At 41.0% G+C, this 18,232-nt stretch overlaps 1 protein-coding gene across 1 annotated transcript in view; it reads left to right on the top strand.

Annotated features, from left to right (window-relative positions):
* The window catches only part of gnav1 (guanine nucleotide binding protein (G protein) alpha v1), a 65,521-nt gene that overhangs the window by 32,424 nt on the left and 14,865 nt on the right, over positions 1 to 18,232 (top strand). The window contains exon 5 of the mRNA XM_036561824.1: positions 5,426 to 5,554. Coding sequence (XP_036417717.1) covers positions 5,426 to 5,554 — 129 coding nt within the window. The remainder of the gene's footprint in view (positions 1 to 5,425; positions 5,555 to 18,232) is intronic.

Here is an 18,232-nt window from a genome sequence, read left to right as displayed (position 1 = left end):
TAAGAGCATTTTGGAAAGCTTAACGCTCCCAAATAGGCTTTGTAGGTTTGTCCAAACTTTCTGATACTGTACGTGTATGTGTGGTTCAGTGATGAGTGGTGATGGTAATGGTCAGTGGGAGGGGGTGATGCATTAAGACTGGACCCTGGCGGTCACTTCCTGCTGAGAGCTGCTGAGATCTTAAGGCCAGAGGAGTCTCTGTAGACAGTGTTGTCTCACACACACACACTTAGATACGTATCTCACTCCAGCACACACTCTCGGTCTCTGGAGGCGCGTCTGGGGGCTGCGCTGCTGGGAGGGGGCAGCAGAGCCGTCTTTCTGCCCGGGGGGCTGATCCGATTCGACTGCTGCTGGAATGTCAAGGAATCGCTTTGGCACTCGGAGGTGTCTGAGTGCGTGTTTGTGTGTTTTATTTTTAGTGGTGCAGCGTTACGATGTTCTTAGATGGAGCGTGTTGGTTTAGAGGTTTAGACACTGAAGCATAAGAGCTTTAAGAATAACGCAAAACAGCCTGAAGAGCCAATAAGAAGGTGCAGTGATTTCTGATTGGATTGCACATTTAAATGTATTGTCTATGTTTATGATTGTATTATGCTTGTGAAAGAAAATGCACTGAAGTGCACTTTTCAAAAGTGTATTTAATGTAGAAAGTGCACATTTTTAATGTTTATACTTTAAATATACTTTAATATATACTTTGAAATTAAGTTATGATTAAATATATATTTTTGTAAGGATTTAATTTTTCAATTTTTAATTTTTAACATAGTTCGAACACGGCAGGCCCGGAACTTTACATAAAAACATTTCATGATGTATTGACCAATAGAAGTGCTCCAAAATTGGCTTGAAATAAAATTGTTAAATTAACTTACATTGAAAATTTAGACTGTTTTTATTCTGTAAAGTTACTATCTTGGAGATATAAGTTTTCTTTGGACAGCGACAACATGTTAAATGCATTTAGTGCTTTTTGCAAACAACTTAAATAGAGTTAAAAATATCATTTATAGATATAATTGTTATTACACTAGTAGTAGTTATAAGATTTATATATAAAAATAAAAGGGCTGCAACTAATGATTATTTTCATTGTCGACTAATCTGTTGATTATTTTTTTTGATTAATCGATTAGTTGTTTGGTCTATAAAATGTCAATGTGTGTTTTCTAAAGCCCAAGATGACGTCCTCAAATGAAATCGGAGAATTTTTATTTATTTATTTATTTTAATCACTCATTACCGATTAATCGATTTTATCAAAATAGTTGGCGATTAATTTAATAGTCGACAACTAATCGATAAATGGATTAATTGTTGCAGCTCTACTGAATAATGCATTTTAAATAATATTTCAGTTTCACTAAATACATATAAATACATTCAATGAATATAACACACATTTAAATGCACTTTTATACGATACAATTGAGTACACACATCATATTATTAATTTTATTACATAAAACGTATTAGAACTTAATCTGTGTGGACAAAGATGCCTAATCTTGCGTCGTGCTCGATCGCGTAGTTATTCATAGTTGGTTATTCATTAGATGTTGTGTATTTTAGGTGCTGTGTGAGGCACTGAACATCCTATGGCCTCAGTCGTCTTTTCAAGCGTATTTGTGTGAGCTGGGATGCAGGTGTAGAGCTGGACGATATGGCCAAAAGTGTTGTGTCATATCAGTCGATATCGATAATTAGGGATTAACTTTTAAATTTAAACATGGAATATTTAATAAAACTGCACCAAATCTTTACCTAACAAAATATTTCCTTTCCCGTTCGGAATTATCAGCCTCCGGTCATACTTGCTGTCCTGCTGGTGTGGGTTTGCTCGCACTTAGTACTGCAGGAAAACAACTGAGTGCTAACAGCGCCCCCTAGTTGGGAATCTGGGTTACTGTGGAGAAAATGAACATACAAAGCTTCGACTTAACGTTTTTATCTTCCTCCAAAAAAGGTTCTGTTTGAGCTCAAACTCTCAAAACGTTTGTTGCCCATTTTTTCAGTCATTTACACCGACAGAACTTTCACATACACAAAATGCACACGTTTAACTTTCTTACTCTTTTTCTTTCTCTTTCTCTCTTTTTCTCTCTTTCTCTCTCTCTCTTTCTTTCACTCTTTTTTCTTTCTCTTGCTTTATTCTCTCTCTCGCTTTGTCTTACTCTTTCTCTGTTTCTCTCGATTTCTCTTCTTGTCTCTCGCTCTCTTTGTTTCTCTTACTCTTTTCTCTCTCTCTTTCTTTCTCTCTTTCTTTCTTTCTCTCTCTCTTACTCTTTCACCTGTTACTTTTCTCTTACTCTTGTTTTTTTCTTTCTTTCTCTCTTATTCCTTCTCTCTTTCTCTTTTGGTTTCTCTCTTTCTCTCTTTTTCTTTCTTTCTCTTTTTTATTTTTCTCTCTTTCCCTTTCTCTTTCTCTCTTTTCTCTTTCTCTTGCTTTGTCTTATTTTTTCTTTCTGTCTTTCTCTCTTTCTCTATCTCTTTTTATTTCCTTTTCTCTCGCTCTCTTTTCTTTCTTTTGCTTTCTCTCTTTCTCTTTTCTTTCTTCATTTTCTCTTCTTCTTTCCCTCTTTTTTCATTCTTTCTCTCTATCTTCTTTCACTCTTTTTCTCTCTTTCTCTTTTTCTTGCTATCGCTCACTTTATTTCTCACCTTTTGTCTCTTTTTATCTCTCTATTTCCCTCCCACTCTCTCTATCTCTCTCTCATGCTTTCCCTTTCTTTCTTTCTTTCTTTCATTCTTTCTTTCTTTCTTTCTTTCTTTCTTTCTTTCTTTTTTTTTACTCCCTCCCTCTCTCTCTCTCTCTCTCTCTCTCTCTCTCACATTTGACTTTCATGATGATGCAGAGATGAACTCTGCAACTCAGACTGCATCTCCGTGAGTGTGAGTGTGTGTGTGTGTGTGTGTGTGTGTGTGTGTGTGTGTGTGATGTGTGAAGCACTGTGGGGGGGCGTTTGGGGGGTGTATCATAATGCAGCCCTCAGGAATGCTGAGGATAATCCCTCTTTGAAATAATGCTCATTACGCATATGCAAATCCTACGTAAGCCGGCTAGTATCCTGTGGTATGAATATTCGCAGCTGCAATTAGCATACGATTAGCGCCCCCCTCTGGGGCAGCGTTATCACTGCCGCACCCCTAAACACTGCGACGTCACCGCGCGGAGCGGCGTCCCACGCAGGGAGATTAAACCCAGAGTCGCGGGTCACGTTGTGTCGCGGAGCGACCGAGACCAGAGAGGAAGAGAGGCAGTGGGAAAGTCCTCCATGTTGGTGCAGTTAGCGAGCTAGCTGACTCGCTAACCATAAACAGTAACAGTGAACAAATTACATCTGTAGCAAAAACAGTGTAGATAACTGCCATTGTCGGTAACTGTGGTTTGACTTGAAGCTAACAGAGCATTTAAATCATTTTTATATTGAAATCATAATTTAAAGCACAATTTTCAAATCGCAAGAGCTGCGATTTAATAAAATTGTACGTTAAACAGCTTTGCCTAAGTTGTAAGTGGGGAACTTTAACCTAGTAGCACAGAACTTGTGATCTGCCTGTGGATGAATTAGCCTCTTCAACTCCACTGGTGGTTCCAAAACGCACTTTGTCATATTCTTCATAACTTTCATATTTCATAAGCTACATTCAGAAGGTGGGGGTCATATGAGAGCTGTAACTGTCTTCTTTCCAGTCTAATAGATGGGTTATGTAATTTTAAACCCTTATAATAAAAGAAGCTGGACTGAACAGAACTTTTTTGTCTACTGAAAGTTGACCCATTTTCCACAAATCTGGGCTATAAACTATAAACAGTTGGCGTCTCTTCAGTGATCTGCTCTGTAAAAATGATTTTTATAAAATAATACAAAGAGTGTCTAAGATTTTTGGCTTTCAGCAGTAAATTGTAAGCATATAGCAATATGTGTGATCATAAAACACATTGAGGGGAGCTTTTACAAAAAATTAAATAAATAAAATAAAAATGTACATTTATTTCGTGCAGTTACTGAATAATTTGCCTTACGATTTGGTCACGTGAATTCAGATGGAAAAACCAAAATATACCCTAGAGAATAAGAGGTTAGACAAATCAGAGGCAACCAAACCTCCATGTGTTGTGACGTCGCAACCACAACTTACTGGCAGTCTGGCACTCTGCATTCAGTAGACAGATAAAGTGGATATTTTGGTCTTATTGGCCAGAAAAACAGGCTTGAACCTTGATTTGTAGAAATAGTCGCAATATCAGTCAGAAAAATCACACCCGAGCTGTTCAGCCCTGCAGGCAGGAGAGTTGGGTGCAGCTGCAGTTAGCCATGAAGCTAACGTTGCAGTTAGCGAGCTGATTGTATCATCTATAAAGGTGCTGATACAGTCTCCCGGCTGACTGTGTATCATACAGTCTCTCTTTGTGTTTATTTGTGGTCAGTGGGGAAGAAATGGTAAACGGTTTGTGCTGAAACACTGTTAACGTTAGCAAGTCCTCTGTTTTGGAGGTTCAGTGCTATGAAGCTCCGCCCCTTCAGAGGTCAGTACAGCCAAAGCAGTCGCGCTATTGGTTGATGTTCCAAATCGGCTTGTCAGAGTTGATTTCGACGCAGAAACCTATTCGCCAATCACGACGAGTTTCACTGAAATCTGTAGATTTTGGCTGGTAAATGCTGCAGTGGCTGAACCTGAACACTGAACAGTGGAGCTGAGAGGCTGATTCACACTCAGAGTCTCAATACAGTGTTTTTAACATGATTCAAATGATTCACACAAATTCTCTCTTTCTCTCTCTCTTTCTTTCTCTCTTTCTTTCTCTCTCTCTTTCTTTCTCTCTTACTCTCTCTTTCTCTTTCTCTCTTTCTCTCTCACTCACTTTCTTTCTCTCTTACTCTCTCTCTCTCTATCTCTCTTACTCTCTCTCTCTTTCTCTCTTACTCTCTCTTTCTTTCTCTCTTACTCTCTGTTTCTTTCTCTCTCTTTCTTTCTCTTTCTCTTTCTTTTTCTTTAACGTTTTCTCTTTTTCTTGCTTTTTCTTTCTCTTGCTTTGTCTTGTTCTTTCTCTTTCTTTCTTTCTTTCTCTTGCGTTCTCCCCTTTTTTCTCTTGCTTTCCCTTTCTTTCTCTATCACTTTCTCTATCTCTTTTTGTTTATTTTTCTCTCACTCTTTCTCTTTCCCAATTTCTTTTTCTCGCTTTCTCTTCTTGTCTCTCTCTCACCCTCTTTTCTTTCTTTCTCTTTATTTCATTCACTCTTTTTTCTCTTTCTCTGTCTCTTGCTTTCTCGTTCTTTCTCTATCTCTCACTTTGCCTCTCAACTCTTTTTTCTCTCTCTATTTCTCTCTTTCACTCTGTGTCTATCTCTCTGTCATGCTTTCTTTCTTTCTTTCTTTCTCTTTCTCTCTCCGTCTCTCTCTCTCCCTCTCTCTGTAGTTTTTTCGAGAACATGGCTCGGATCGTGTCCCAGGACTATGTACCCACGGAGATGGATGTGCTGAGGGTCAGAATACGGACCACCGGGGTCATTGAAACTCAGTTTAAGGTCAAACACCTGGTCTTCAGGTAAAACTCCTTATAGTGCTGATCCTCTATACAGCTGTTAAACTCTTAAAGGGGAACTCCGGCAATTTTTCAACTTCCTCCGTAGTTAAGTGGTTAAGATGTAAACAGAGTCATTCAGAGTGGTTTGGTGTGAAACGCTCTGTTCTAGAGAAACTTACCGAGTCAGAGCTGTTCACAGTGGTGGTGATGGGAACCAGACGTCCACCTCTAAAAGCTCCCTGACAGAAAGTTACTACATGAAATGGTTATGAATTCACTGCCTGATGACTGAGACACTGTTTTGTTCTAAAACATGTTCAGATATTCCAGTATTTTCCATCAACAATCCATATAAACTCAGAAGACTCGTGTAGGTTCACTGGTGGTTTTGGATAGTAAATAAAATGTCCATATTTGTGTTGTAGTCATGGCGACCCCTGGTTCCTATCACCACCACTGTAAAGACATCTGAAGCAATTCACACCAAACCACTCTGAATGACTGTGTTTACTGTTTACATCTCACACACTGACAATTTGTGTTAAATATATGTGGAATCCCCCTTAAAGTCACAGTAGTTACAGAACATGGAGGTAATTTAATTGTAGTTTGTTGAAACAAGTGGAGAAACTGTGGTGCAGATTCTAAACCAGTCTATACCATAGTTGTGTTTATAACCAGAAGAGGAGATATTTTAACTCATTTCATTTGAATTTGATGTAATCTTTTGTTACATTAAAGCAATAAGTCTCGAGAGGCCGTGGGTTACTGTGATTTTATCACGGGGAAGGGTGGTTGTTAGGCACAGAGCGAAGCAGAGTAAAACTTCCTTCCCTGTGATAAAATTGCAGTAACGCACAGCCTCAAGTGGCTTATTGCTTTCATACGACAGCCGCCAACATAAAATATGATACAATACATACTGTTTTAGAAAATAATTTGAGTTATTATTAATGAAAATTGAAGTCAACAAGTCACAAGAAATGTAGTTCCTTTAGTGTGTGGTATCGTTGCCACGCAACCATGGAGCACTGATTGAGGAGAAGAACGTTCGGTCGCCCATCTCTGTATATTGTGGTCATTTCATGATTTATTTATTTTTTTATTTTTGTCATATAACAGTAAACATATGTAACACAGCACTGTTTAATGTAAAAACGTTCAGTTTATAAGTACTTTTTTGGTCACCGAATTACCACCGTGAGTCTTATTTAGCACCAATCCAGCAGTGCCGCTCTTCTCACGCTGGGGCTGAATCTCAAACAGCTACCTGCTCCCTACATAGTGCACTACATAGGAATTTAAATACTGGATCCTGCAGCCCAACGGAGCAAAATACATTTGAGTAATAGTCATTTGGGACACAGACACATCCACACTACGCAGTTATTTATGTAATTATGTAATCATGTTTGAATTGTAATGCAGTGTGACAGTAATAGTAGACTGTCTATCTAAGGGAAACCATATCAGGCAGATTTGTATTGGTTTTCCTGATAAATGGCATCCCCAGTATTGATGCTGTCGTGACGGCCGCCAGCTCTCTGCTCACACTCCGCGCCTCATTTCCAATACATCCACATCATGTGCAATATTCATGCCCTCCTCTGAGTGATTACTCAATACATCAGCAGCTTAATTAGCCTGAGACTCGCCGTAGCCTGACAGCGTTCTGATCTGGGAGGTGGTGATTGTGCTGGATTTAGGTGCTTATCTCACGTCTCAGATCATCACCTGAAGGCCTGAGCTCAGGTAGGGGATCCTACACTGCAGGTTTCCCTTGTTCATTGCTACAGTGGTTCTCTCGATGGTTTTACTATGGCGCACCCACAAACACATCTTTCCCAAGTTTTATTAAGGTCGTGTTTTATTAAGGCCCAAATTAGACTCTTGTAAATTATGTATCGCTATTCACTTTAACCTGTATCGCATAGTTGGAGGTTGCATTAGTTGTAATAATACATACTAAACACTTTTTTAAAAAAAACTTGTTAAGTAAAATATTAAGCAAGAATTATCATCTAAATTCACATCTTAAACAGATACATAATGGACAAGAAAATGTCCAAGGACAAGTGGCCAGTTAGTGGAAGCACACTGTAGTTGTTTCTAATAAAATGGCCCATTAGCGGAAGTACAAGGTAGGTATTTCTAATAAAGTGGCCAGTTAGTGGAAGCACAAGGTGGATGTTTCTAATAAAGTGGTCAGTTCATGGAAGCACAAGGTGGGTGTTTCTAATAAAGTGGCCAGTGAGTGGAAGCACAAGGTTGGTGTTTCTAATAAAGTGACCAGTTCATGGAAGCACAAGGTAGTTGTTTCTAATAAAGTGGCCAGTCAGTGGAAGCACAAGATGGGTGTTTCTAATGAAGTGTCCCGTTAGTGGACGCACAAGGTGGGTGTTTCTAATAAAGTGGCCAGTTAGAGGAAGCCTAAAGTGGCTGGTGACTATAGAGAGACAGCAGTACAATCTGCGAACATTCACTTTGATTGTCCTCTCAAGTTCCATTCCAGTCAGGCTTTGCGGCGAGACGGCCCGATAAAACGATCTGAGTGTGTCGAGAGAATTGTGGGTAATTTTCTGCTTAGTGACTTTTCCATCCATTTGAATGTTAATGGGGACATTTACAGCTACGTGATGCCACACTTCATTTCAGTCGGCTAAAGGATTATGGGATTCCGCGCCTCCCCCTCCCCACCCCCCCGCTCTTTCTCCTTCACCCGATCCGGTGGAGCTTCTTCAGTCTCATCCATTTAGCGTCCATTTTCAGCCAATCCTGCCTCGCTGGAGTCTTCTCACCATCTTGCTCCATTCCCTCCAGAGTAACTCGGCTAACATCTATATTGCCTTTGTTTGCATAATGATGAAAGTAATTTGGTTTCCGCCGTTTGTGACAGGTTTTCATAAGACTGTAGTGAAGCGAAATAAGCTGCAGGTTAAAATACGGCTGGGGAAGATGGCGAGTGAGTGTCGGGACGCCTGGTGGGTATTGAGTTGGTTGATATTGTCCTCTCTCGCTCTCCCTTGAGCACTTTAAAACCGGGATTTGTGGAAGCTGAGAAAGTGTAGCCTGTTTATCTTTGACTTTGTGAGCGACTCGGCCGGGAGGAAACGTCAGAAGCGTCTCGAGGCGGGTAGCCGAGGTTACGTCACCGACTGCGTCAGAAGCTTATTCAGAATCCTCACATAAAACCGTGAAACACTGTGAAGGAAATTCAGCATCAATTTTATGTACTTTTCCCTCAATCAGCCAAGACATGTTTGGGTTCTGAAGTTTGGTTCTTTAGTTGTTTCGTTGGAGCTACGAGGCTAATACAGCTAACAGGTAATGGAAGCTTGTACCCCACCAATCAGCATCAGCCTGCCAGACTGTTCTCCACACACTTTAAATGATGGTTCTTTAAGGGTTCTTTAGTAAAGAAAATGGTTCTATATAGAACACTCAAAGAACCCTTTGCAAGTGTTCTTTGCATCGTGAAAGCGTTCTTCAGATTGATGGAGAATGTGCTGTGGATGGTTCTGTATAGAGCCTTTTCCAAAAGGGTTCTTCATAGCACCAAAAAGGGTCGTTCTGTCACACTGTTAAAAACGATGGTTCATTAAGGGCTCTTTAGTACAGACTCCATGAAGGTTCCATGAAGAACCATGGACACTCAGCCAACCTTTTGCATTATGAAGGAGTTCTCCAGATTGATGGAGAATGTGCTGTGGATGGTTCTGTCTGGAACCTTTTCAGAAAGAGTTCTGTACAGAACCCAAAAGGGTCCTTCTATTACACTGTTAAAAACAATGGTTCATTAAGGGTTCTGTAGTAAAAAAGGAAAAAGGTTCCATAAAGAACCATTAATGCTCAAATAACCCTTTGCATGATTTAAAGGGTTCTTTGCATCAGTAAAGTATTCTTCAGATTGATGGAGAATGTGCTGTAGATGGTGTGTAGAAACTTTTCCAAAAGGATTCTATATAGCACCAAAAAGGGTTGTTCTGTTACACTGTTCAAAAAGACGGTTCTTTAAAGGTTCTTTAATTAAAAAAAAAAAGTTCCATGAAGAACCACAGACACTCAAAGAACCCTTTGCATAAGTAAATGGTTCTTTGCACCATGAAACGTTCTTCAGATTGATGGAGAATGTGCTGTAGATGGTTTCATATAGAACCTTCCAAGAGAGAAACCAGCCGACCAGACTGCTGATCACCATAGCAGCGCAGAAAAGAATCTCGCCTAGCTGGTAACTAACGAAAAGCCATAGAGAGAAATTTAAGATAAAAACATCAATAATTTGAAGATGAATGGACTTATTTGCATTTATAATCACTCCAGCTGGTTTCCTGATACGTTTAATCTGCAACGAGACACTGACAAACACTAAAAAGTTGCGAAGCTGAATCAGTTTCTCGTTCACCAGCTTCTAGTTCGAATTTTCCCGTTCCACCTTAAATGGTGCAGCAGTTACGTTCATTTAAGGTGAAATGGGAAAATTCAAATGAGAAGCGACTTCAGCCTCGTAAAAAGTTGAACGTTGAGAGACTTTTCACAAGAAACTGTTCTACCTTTGCGGAAAAGTTTCCTGCTGGAGATGCGAGAAAAGCGGCTATAGCTGAGCTAAAGCTTAAAGCAGAGCAAAGTAAGTCTCTGTTTTCGTTTATACTCTTTATTCTATTCCAGCACATCAGCACATACTGAGACATATTTACAGCCAAGATGGGCGTAAAATGTGGCTCCCAAAGCGGTTAGATTTTTGTTGAAGCGTCACAAAATGGCTCTTCTTAACATTTGGGTTGTGACCCCTGATCTAAAACATCAAATCTAATTGTAACTGTCTGCCTTAGATTAGGTAACGTTATATTACCGAGGTCATGACGTCAGGTGAAAACGTCAGAAAGACGCAAAGCAAGCAGCACAACGCTGGATGAGCTGGACGTGCGTCTCCGTGTTTATGATCATATAAAAAAATAAAGCACTACAGTAGCTCCTCTGTGGACCGCTGGGATCCGTGGGCTGTATGTCTGATGTTTTTATTGGTGTTCCACTCAGGAGATGATGTTTTCCGTGCCTTAGACAATGGCAGCTGTTTGCAGAAGATATGAGCAACATATCAAAGCCTTCTTTCACTTTTCTCCCTCTCTTTTTCTCTTTCCCTCTCTCTCTCTTTCTCCATGCCTCTCCCTACCATCCTCTCTTATCGCCAGCTTACACTCCTGTCGCATGCTGAATGTTTAATGGAAGCTCTCCATGATGTCCACAATGGCTTTGTGTTCCGTCACTTTCTTTCTTTCTTTCTTTCTTTCTTTCTTTCCTCCCTCTCTCATTCCACCACACCCCCTCTCGCTTATCGTCCAGCTTTGCTCTGATTCTGTGATTGTCAATCCATGTTAAAGCCGTTTAGATGGTGATCTTTCATACACGTCTAATCTCCACACACTTGAGTCCACAGAGACGGGCTTAAAAATATGAGCTAATAACGTAAACATGAGCTCAAGCCGAGCGGCGCGGTGGGACCAGACGTCTTGCTTATTTGCTCGTCTGTGGATGGGAGCCAGTGGTGCTGGAATGATGGAGCGAAATGAATTCCTAAAAGTAATAACTAAATAATAAGCTATCACTTTAAGGGGTTAACCCTTAGACGTCATTAGGGCGGTACAATAAATCACATTTTTAGAGTCAGCGCATGCGCATGTACGTATATATACACACACACACACACTCACTAGATGGACAAAAGTATTGGGACACCGACCTGTCCATTCATCCATAAGAGCATTTGTGGGGTCAGACACTGATGTTGGACTACGGGGCCTGACTCGCAGTCTCCGCTCTTGTTTTATCCCAAAGGTTTTCCCTTTACTGGAACTAAGGGTTCTAGGCCAACCCCTGAAAAACAGCCCCATAGCACTATAATAAAGACAGGTAAGGTTCTCCTGGCATTCGCCAAACCCAGACTCGTCATCAGGCTGACAGAAGCATGATTTGTCACTCCACAGAATACGTTTCCACTCCTCCAGAGTCCAGTCACACCACTCCCCATCCCCCCACCCCCGTTTTGGCATTGTACATTGTGATCTTAGGCTTGTGTGTAGCTGCCTGACTTGTGGTCTATTGCTTCATGGCTGAGCTGTTGTCGCTTCTAGGTGTTTCCATTTCACAATAATAGCACTTACTGTTGTCTAGGGCAGATCTAGTCGGACACAAACTGACCTGGGACAGAGGTGGCATCCTATGACAGTGCCATGTTTAAAGTCACTGAGCTCTAGGAGGAGTATCCCAATACTTTTGTATATATGTTTTGTATTATATATATATATATATATATATATATATATATATATATATATATATATATATATATCGTCGTTGTCGGAAGAAAACCTCACATCTCCAAAATGGTAACTTTACAGGAGAAGGAAAAAACCTAATTTACTTTTAATGTAAGTCAATGGAACCAGACAGTTTTCCAAGTCATTTTGGGCCGTTTTGTTTGGTCCATTGATCATGAAATTCATATACGATGTAAAGGGCAACAAGTATTTTCAAATTATGTCAGAATCTGAAAAATGACAAAAATGGAGATACAAGGTTTTCTTCCGACAGCAGCGATATATATTTATATCTGTCTAGCAGATCTAAGCTACTTCAGTTTCATTGTAGTGTAATGCCGTAGAGTCCATTATGAGGTGTTTTTGTTAATATTACAGTATGTATTCATTACATATTTCGAGCAAAATCACTGACTTTTTGACCTCATTCATTGCAGTATTTTTGTATTGATACAGTTCTTCAGTACACACTTATAATACTAGAATAATTTACCAGAATAACCGCCCCCCCCCCAAAAGCTTGTAGCTACTTCTGGAATCGGGGCAGTTCCAGCCAGGCTCATTAGCAGAGCAGGTAATTAACAGTGTAAAGCGGTGTGCAGTTGAGGAATGTGTTTGTTTCATTGTGTGTGTGTGTGTGTGTGTGTGTGTGTGTGTGTGTGTGTGTGTAGCACCTCCGTGGCAGATTTATATCATTCCACTGCCTGTCATTGACCTCTGCCCCGGAGCAGTTTTTGCCTCTTTGGTGACGAGACATTTCATTCTGTCTCTTCAGAGCATCCCATAATTATCCCACTCTGATGATAGGAGACAGCAGGAAGGAGGAGACAAAAAAGAAGCCAGAGCTGATTTTTCTTTTTTTCTTTTTTTGTTAGAGTGACACCAACACGTCATTTCTGGATTGTTGTCTGTAGTCCGTATTTCCGTGACTGTAAATATCCATGATTTACGCTTTTTAAATGTCATCATAATTTAGCACATTAACTGCCACAGGCAGAGCATGTAATATAATAAACACTGCATTTTCTATAATTCAGTTAGCAGTAAAATTTATGTGAATATTGACTCGTTATAGGGAAGGCTTAAAAATCGAATTGACACAAATTGTTCACTTGTATCTTTAATAGGCTTGATTCTGTGCTATCTACATTTCTACACAATCATGCACAAAATTCAGGCCTCAAGGTGGCTACTACTTTTTAGCTAGTACTTCACTGCTGTCTGAAGAAAACCTTGTATCTCCATTTTTGGTGTTTTTCAGTTTGTGACATGATTTGAAAATGCGTGCTGCTCTTTATATTTTGTGTAAAGTTCATGATGAAAGGACCAAAAGAAATGACCCAAAACGACTTGGTTCCATTGACTTACATTAAAATTAATGTATGTTTTTTCCTTCTCCTGTAAAGTTGCTATTTCTTCCGACAACAGCGACTTGCATTTTTATAGATAAAAGTATGTAATACAGTGTCAAAATCGACAATCTTGAGCAACAATTTGGGCACAGCATGCCACTTGATCAGAGGTTCCCCATTACTTCTATTAGCTACTTTAGCATTATAGCTCTACTGTAAAGCTAAAGAAGCAAACCTAAGACAACAGAAAAACAGTCTTGCCTGATCAACTACGTTTGGGGAAAAGGCAGATAAATTAGATTTTCTGGCAAACTGTTGCTTGATATATTGTCATATTGGCACTAATTAGATTCCAGTTCCCTGTATTGAACCAGCACCGAAGTGGCTCATTTCATTAACTACTGTATCTGCCGAAACCTCCATTTTTTTCCATTCGTCGTTTCCCAAGGTGCGTTTGCATATACGGCTCACTCACAGAGGATGACACAGTAGAAAACTGATGACACACTTACTTGTCATGGATTACTTATACTAAGATACTCTTACAGGTGCTGAGAGTATGATTGTCTTTAAATTAACATCATGAATCAGTTATAAAGGTCTGCGAAATTGACTGTGTTAAATGAGTCACTGTCTTCATTACCAAACCCCCTGTCATTGCTTCCAAAGCAATTACTGTGCTATTTAACCACTGGCAAGTACGGATTATTGCTTCATTAGATAAGAAAGACAGACGCTTTCCTTTAGGCCTCCCCGTGCGACAGTTCAGCGTGTGCGCTTCTGTATGTGCGCCGAGAGATTGAGCGGCTCGATCGGTCGTGATTCCTCATTGCAGACGTGTGGCGGAATCCTTCAAACAAATACCGGCGGAAGATGAGGCAGAGGTTTGGAAATCAAAAACAGCATTATTGAGAGAGGGGTGGGGGGTAGGGGGTGGGGGGTAGGGGGTGGGGGGATGGGGACAGGGGACCTTGGAACCAGCAAGAAAACACACTTTATGTAGAGAATGACCTTTTCCATGCTGACAGGTTTGCCTCTCAGTTTTGAAAGCTGTGATATTGTGTGAGTAAATTGAGAGGTATGGGTTCGGGAGGGGCCTTGAGGTCCCTCTTCCCTTTCCCTCTTCTTCTTTTTTTATCTCTGCCTCTGACTGGCTCGGAAGATCGAGTGGGGAGAAGTGAAGAGCCCGGCCCTTGACGGGTCGCTTTCATGCACCAACATTCTGATTTCGGGTTTTGGGCAGTAAACACATCTCGAATCTCATACGACGTGAATGCAAGTGAAGTGGCCAGTAAATCACTTCCCCACCTGCGCTTATATTCTTAGTTTTGGAAGTTTGGAGACACCTGGACACCTTATGAAATTTCCCTTTCACTCTATGTGGCCAAAAATATGTGGACGATCTTCCTAATTAATCAATTGAGGTGTTTCAGCCACATCCATTGATAACAGGTGTATAAAATCAAACACATAGCCCTTCAATCTCTATAGACAAACAATAGCAGTAGAATGGGACGTACTGAAGACCTCAATGACTTTCAATGTGGCACTGTCATGGGATGCTGTTTTTACCTCAGGTCAGTTTGTGAAATTTCCGCCATGCTAGACCTGCCCCCGACAACTGTAAGGGCTATTTACGTGAAATGGAAGAGTCTAGGAGCAACAACAGCTCAGCCACAATGCCACAGAGTCCTGAAGCATGCAGTGTTGGAAAATTGCCTGTCTTCTGTTGAATCACTCACTACAGAGTTCCAGACTGCCTGTGGAAAGGACAGCACAAGAACGGAGTGCCAGAAACTTTGTAAAATGGGTTTCCATGGCCGAGCAGCTGCACTCAAGCCTAAGATCACTATGCGCAATGCCAAGCGTTGGCTGGAGTGGTGTAAAGCATGCTGTCACTGGACTCTGGAGCAGTGGAAACATGTTTTCTAGAGTGATGACGCTTCCCTATCTCTCAGTCTGATGGATGAATCTGGGTTTGCCGGATACCAGGAGAACCCTACCTACCGGAATGTATAGTGCCAGCAGTAAAGTTTGGTGGAGGAGCGTTAATGGGCTGGGGCTGTTTTTCAGAGTTTGGGCCCCTTAGGTCCAGCGTACAAAGGCATTTAAGACAACTATATGCTTCCAGCAGTTTAAGATAGAAGTAAGATCCTTTCCTGTTCCAGCATGACTGTACCGCTGTGCACAAAGCAGCTAATGCTTTGGGTGTACACTGAGTTGCCCCTATATTAGACACATCTATCTAGTAGCATGTTCCTCCTCTTTAGGCCTTCAGACATGGATTCACCTGGCTCAGTCATGTTCTCCTCTAAAACATCCAAGGATTCAACCCTTTTTCTCTTAGGAGGCCACCCAGATGCTTGTTCAGTGTCTTGTCATCTCAAGGCTTGACTACTGCAACTCACTGCTGGCTGGCCTTCCTATGCGGGCCATCAGGCCCTTGCACCTGATCCAGAGTGCAACAGCATGGCTCGTCTTCAACCTTCTTTAGGTTTTCTCCACTGCTGTGCTCCCTTTACTGGCTTCCTGTAGATGCCTGCATCAGATATAGAACCCTGATTCATATCTACAAGGACCAGCCTCTTTTTGCCTGAAGGCCAAAACTTGATCCGTACCTCGAGCCCTTCGAGCGAGTACTCACCTGACCTGCCATCCTTCATGCCACATGGAAGACAAGCATCAAGACTCTTCTCTGTTCTGGTACCCAGGTGGCGGAACAAACTTCCATACGGTCTTCACACGTAAACTGAAGATGCATCTCCATGTGAAGCACAAGTGAACCATAATCTGTTGCACTTGTCTCTTACTGTATTGCCAAGACTCAACCAAGACTTGGTCGCCGTTGGTGACGCTCATGGGGGCTTGGACCCAGATTTTTCTGTAAAGCTACTTTGTGACAACATCTTTTGTAAAAAGCGCTATACAAATAAACTTTGATTGGACTTGACTTGACTTGCCCTTATGTTCCATCTTAATTCTGTATCTTTCCTTCCAGGCTTCGGCACTGGTTTTTGTTTTGCGGCAGTGTCTGAGCTCAAGGGGAATTTGCACACAAACCTGTTTGTACTAGCTAGTATAAGTTCTCTGAGCAGACAGCAAAGCACTTTTGTAAGTCGTCTGCTGAGAAAGTCTGCTGAATGCTGTAAATGTAAATCTGCATCTTTTGATGCGCAGCTGCTTCCATTCCTCCCATTTTCCTTTCACTCTGCCAGACTGCGCTCCGTCACCGGTTCTCAAGTTCGATGTGTCTCAGCCGCAGGTGCGAAGTGGCGAGATGCATCACTCTCTCGCTAACCATGAGCAAACATGCAAATTCTCGTTAGAGATGAGGTCTAAAAGCCAGCGCAGGGATTTGGACAGATGCGTTAACACAATGTAATTATATTCGCATGTCAACATGTTTTTTTTTCTGCGCGTAGATGTGCACGGCATGCCTCATCGCACTGGTTTCTAATGACAGGCTCTCTTATTGTCTGTGCTTCAGTTCGGGCACTTTATCCTATACTCTTAGTCTGCATCAGTGGTCCACTTGGGTTCAACCGACTTCTTGTCTGGCAAGCAAAGGGCTCTTGTTATTAATTGATATTGACCTTAAAAGCCTTCCTTATTTTAGTTCAGTCCGCTTTGTATATGTATATTGTTCTACCACAAGTTCTACCAGGCGATTTCATGCATCACCCTTTTATGAGCCTACATTGCTACTCTTGAAGAGGTTAAAGAGAAAAGGATGCTCTTATTCAGCATTGCCAGATAATTATCAGATAAGGCTGCTCAAGCTAACTAGGCTGACGTAGTGACTATTTTACAAGCTAATGTTACAGTTTGAGCCTCTCAGCCTTGAGAATTTCTAGGACAGCGTACATAAAAGGGTGGTTTTACTTACCTTGGCAAAGTTTTACAAGCCATAAAGTTGCTATCCAAAGCCCAGTTTCTCTAAAATTGTGGTCTTTGGTAACAAAAACACTTCTTTATAGAATCCCTGAGTGTTAACACACATAAGTACCGGAGGGGACGGAGGTAAAAAAAAAAAAAAAAATTAATTCGAGCGAACGTTTTGTAGTTCGTACGCACGTTTTCTCTTATTCGTGATCACGATTTCTTAAATCGTTCCCTCGTTTTCTTTTAATTGTGCGCATGTTTTCTTTACTTCGCCAGTTCATTTTTTTTATTCGTGATCACGATTTTCTAATTCGTTCTCTCGTTTTCTCTTAACCTGGTCATGTTTTATTTTAACTGAACGCTCGTTGTTTGTGTTTTGATAACAGCTCCCTGAGACCGTCTGATGGGTTTTGGTGTGTTAGAGTGATGAGATAATAAACAGAGATGCTCATCAGGTCTGATTCTGATTTGAATTGGGAGGTTATGAGGAAACTGCAGCTCCTCTTCACAGCAAACGGCCAACAGGGTGTTTCTACTCCCGCGTCAAGCTGCGGTGTTAGAGACCATCACACAATTAGTAGAAACAACGCTAAGCGTCTCTTTCTCTGTTAAATATGATCATTAGACAGGGCAGTTTAGTGAAGATTGTGGTTGTAGTTTATTGTCTTCCTTCATTTCTCCACCAAACTGCAGCTCCACTGATGAATCTGAGGGCCGTTCGCTGTGAAGAGGAGCTGCAGTTTCCTCATAACGCCCCAAATCAAAATCAGATCTGATGAGCATCTCTGTTCATTATATCGTCAATCTAACTCATCGAAGCCCGTCAGACGGTCTCAGGGAGCTGTTATTTACTTCTGCACTGGACAAAAAACACGACCTGTATCTACAACGCTGATTTTGTATAAACAAGGTGCGTTCAGTTAAAAATAAAGCATGACAACGATTAAAAGAAAACGAGAGAATGAATTAGAAAATCTTGATCACGAATAAACAAAAACGTACCCACCAAGTAAAGAAAACGTGCGCACGTTTAAAAGAAAACGAGGGAATGATTTAAGAAATCGTGACCACGAATAAAGGAAAACGTTCGCTCGAATTAATTATTTTTTTACCTCCGTCCCCTCTGGGGCGCCGTACATAAGCCCCAGTAT

The sequence above is a fragment of the Colossoma macropomum genome, unplaced genomic scaffold (genome assembly GCF_904425465.1).
Source record: "Colossoma macropomum unplaced genomic scaffold, Colossoma_macropomum, whole genome shotgun sequence".
Lineage (NCBI taxonomy): Eukaryota > Metazoa > Chordata > Actinopteri > Characiformes > Serrasalmidae > Colossoma > Colossoma macropomum.
The sequence above is the reverse complement of the archived record's forward strand: the minus strand, read 5'-3'. Positions and strand labels throughout refer to the sequence as shown.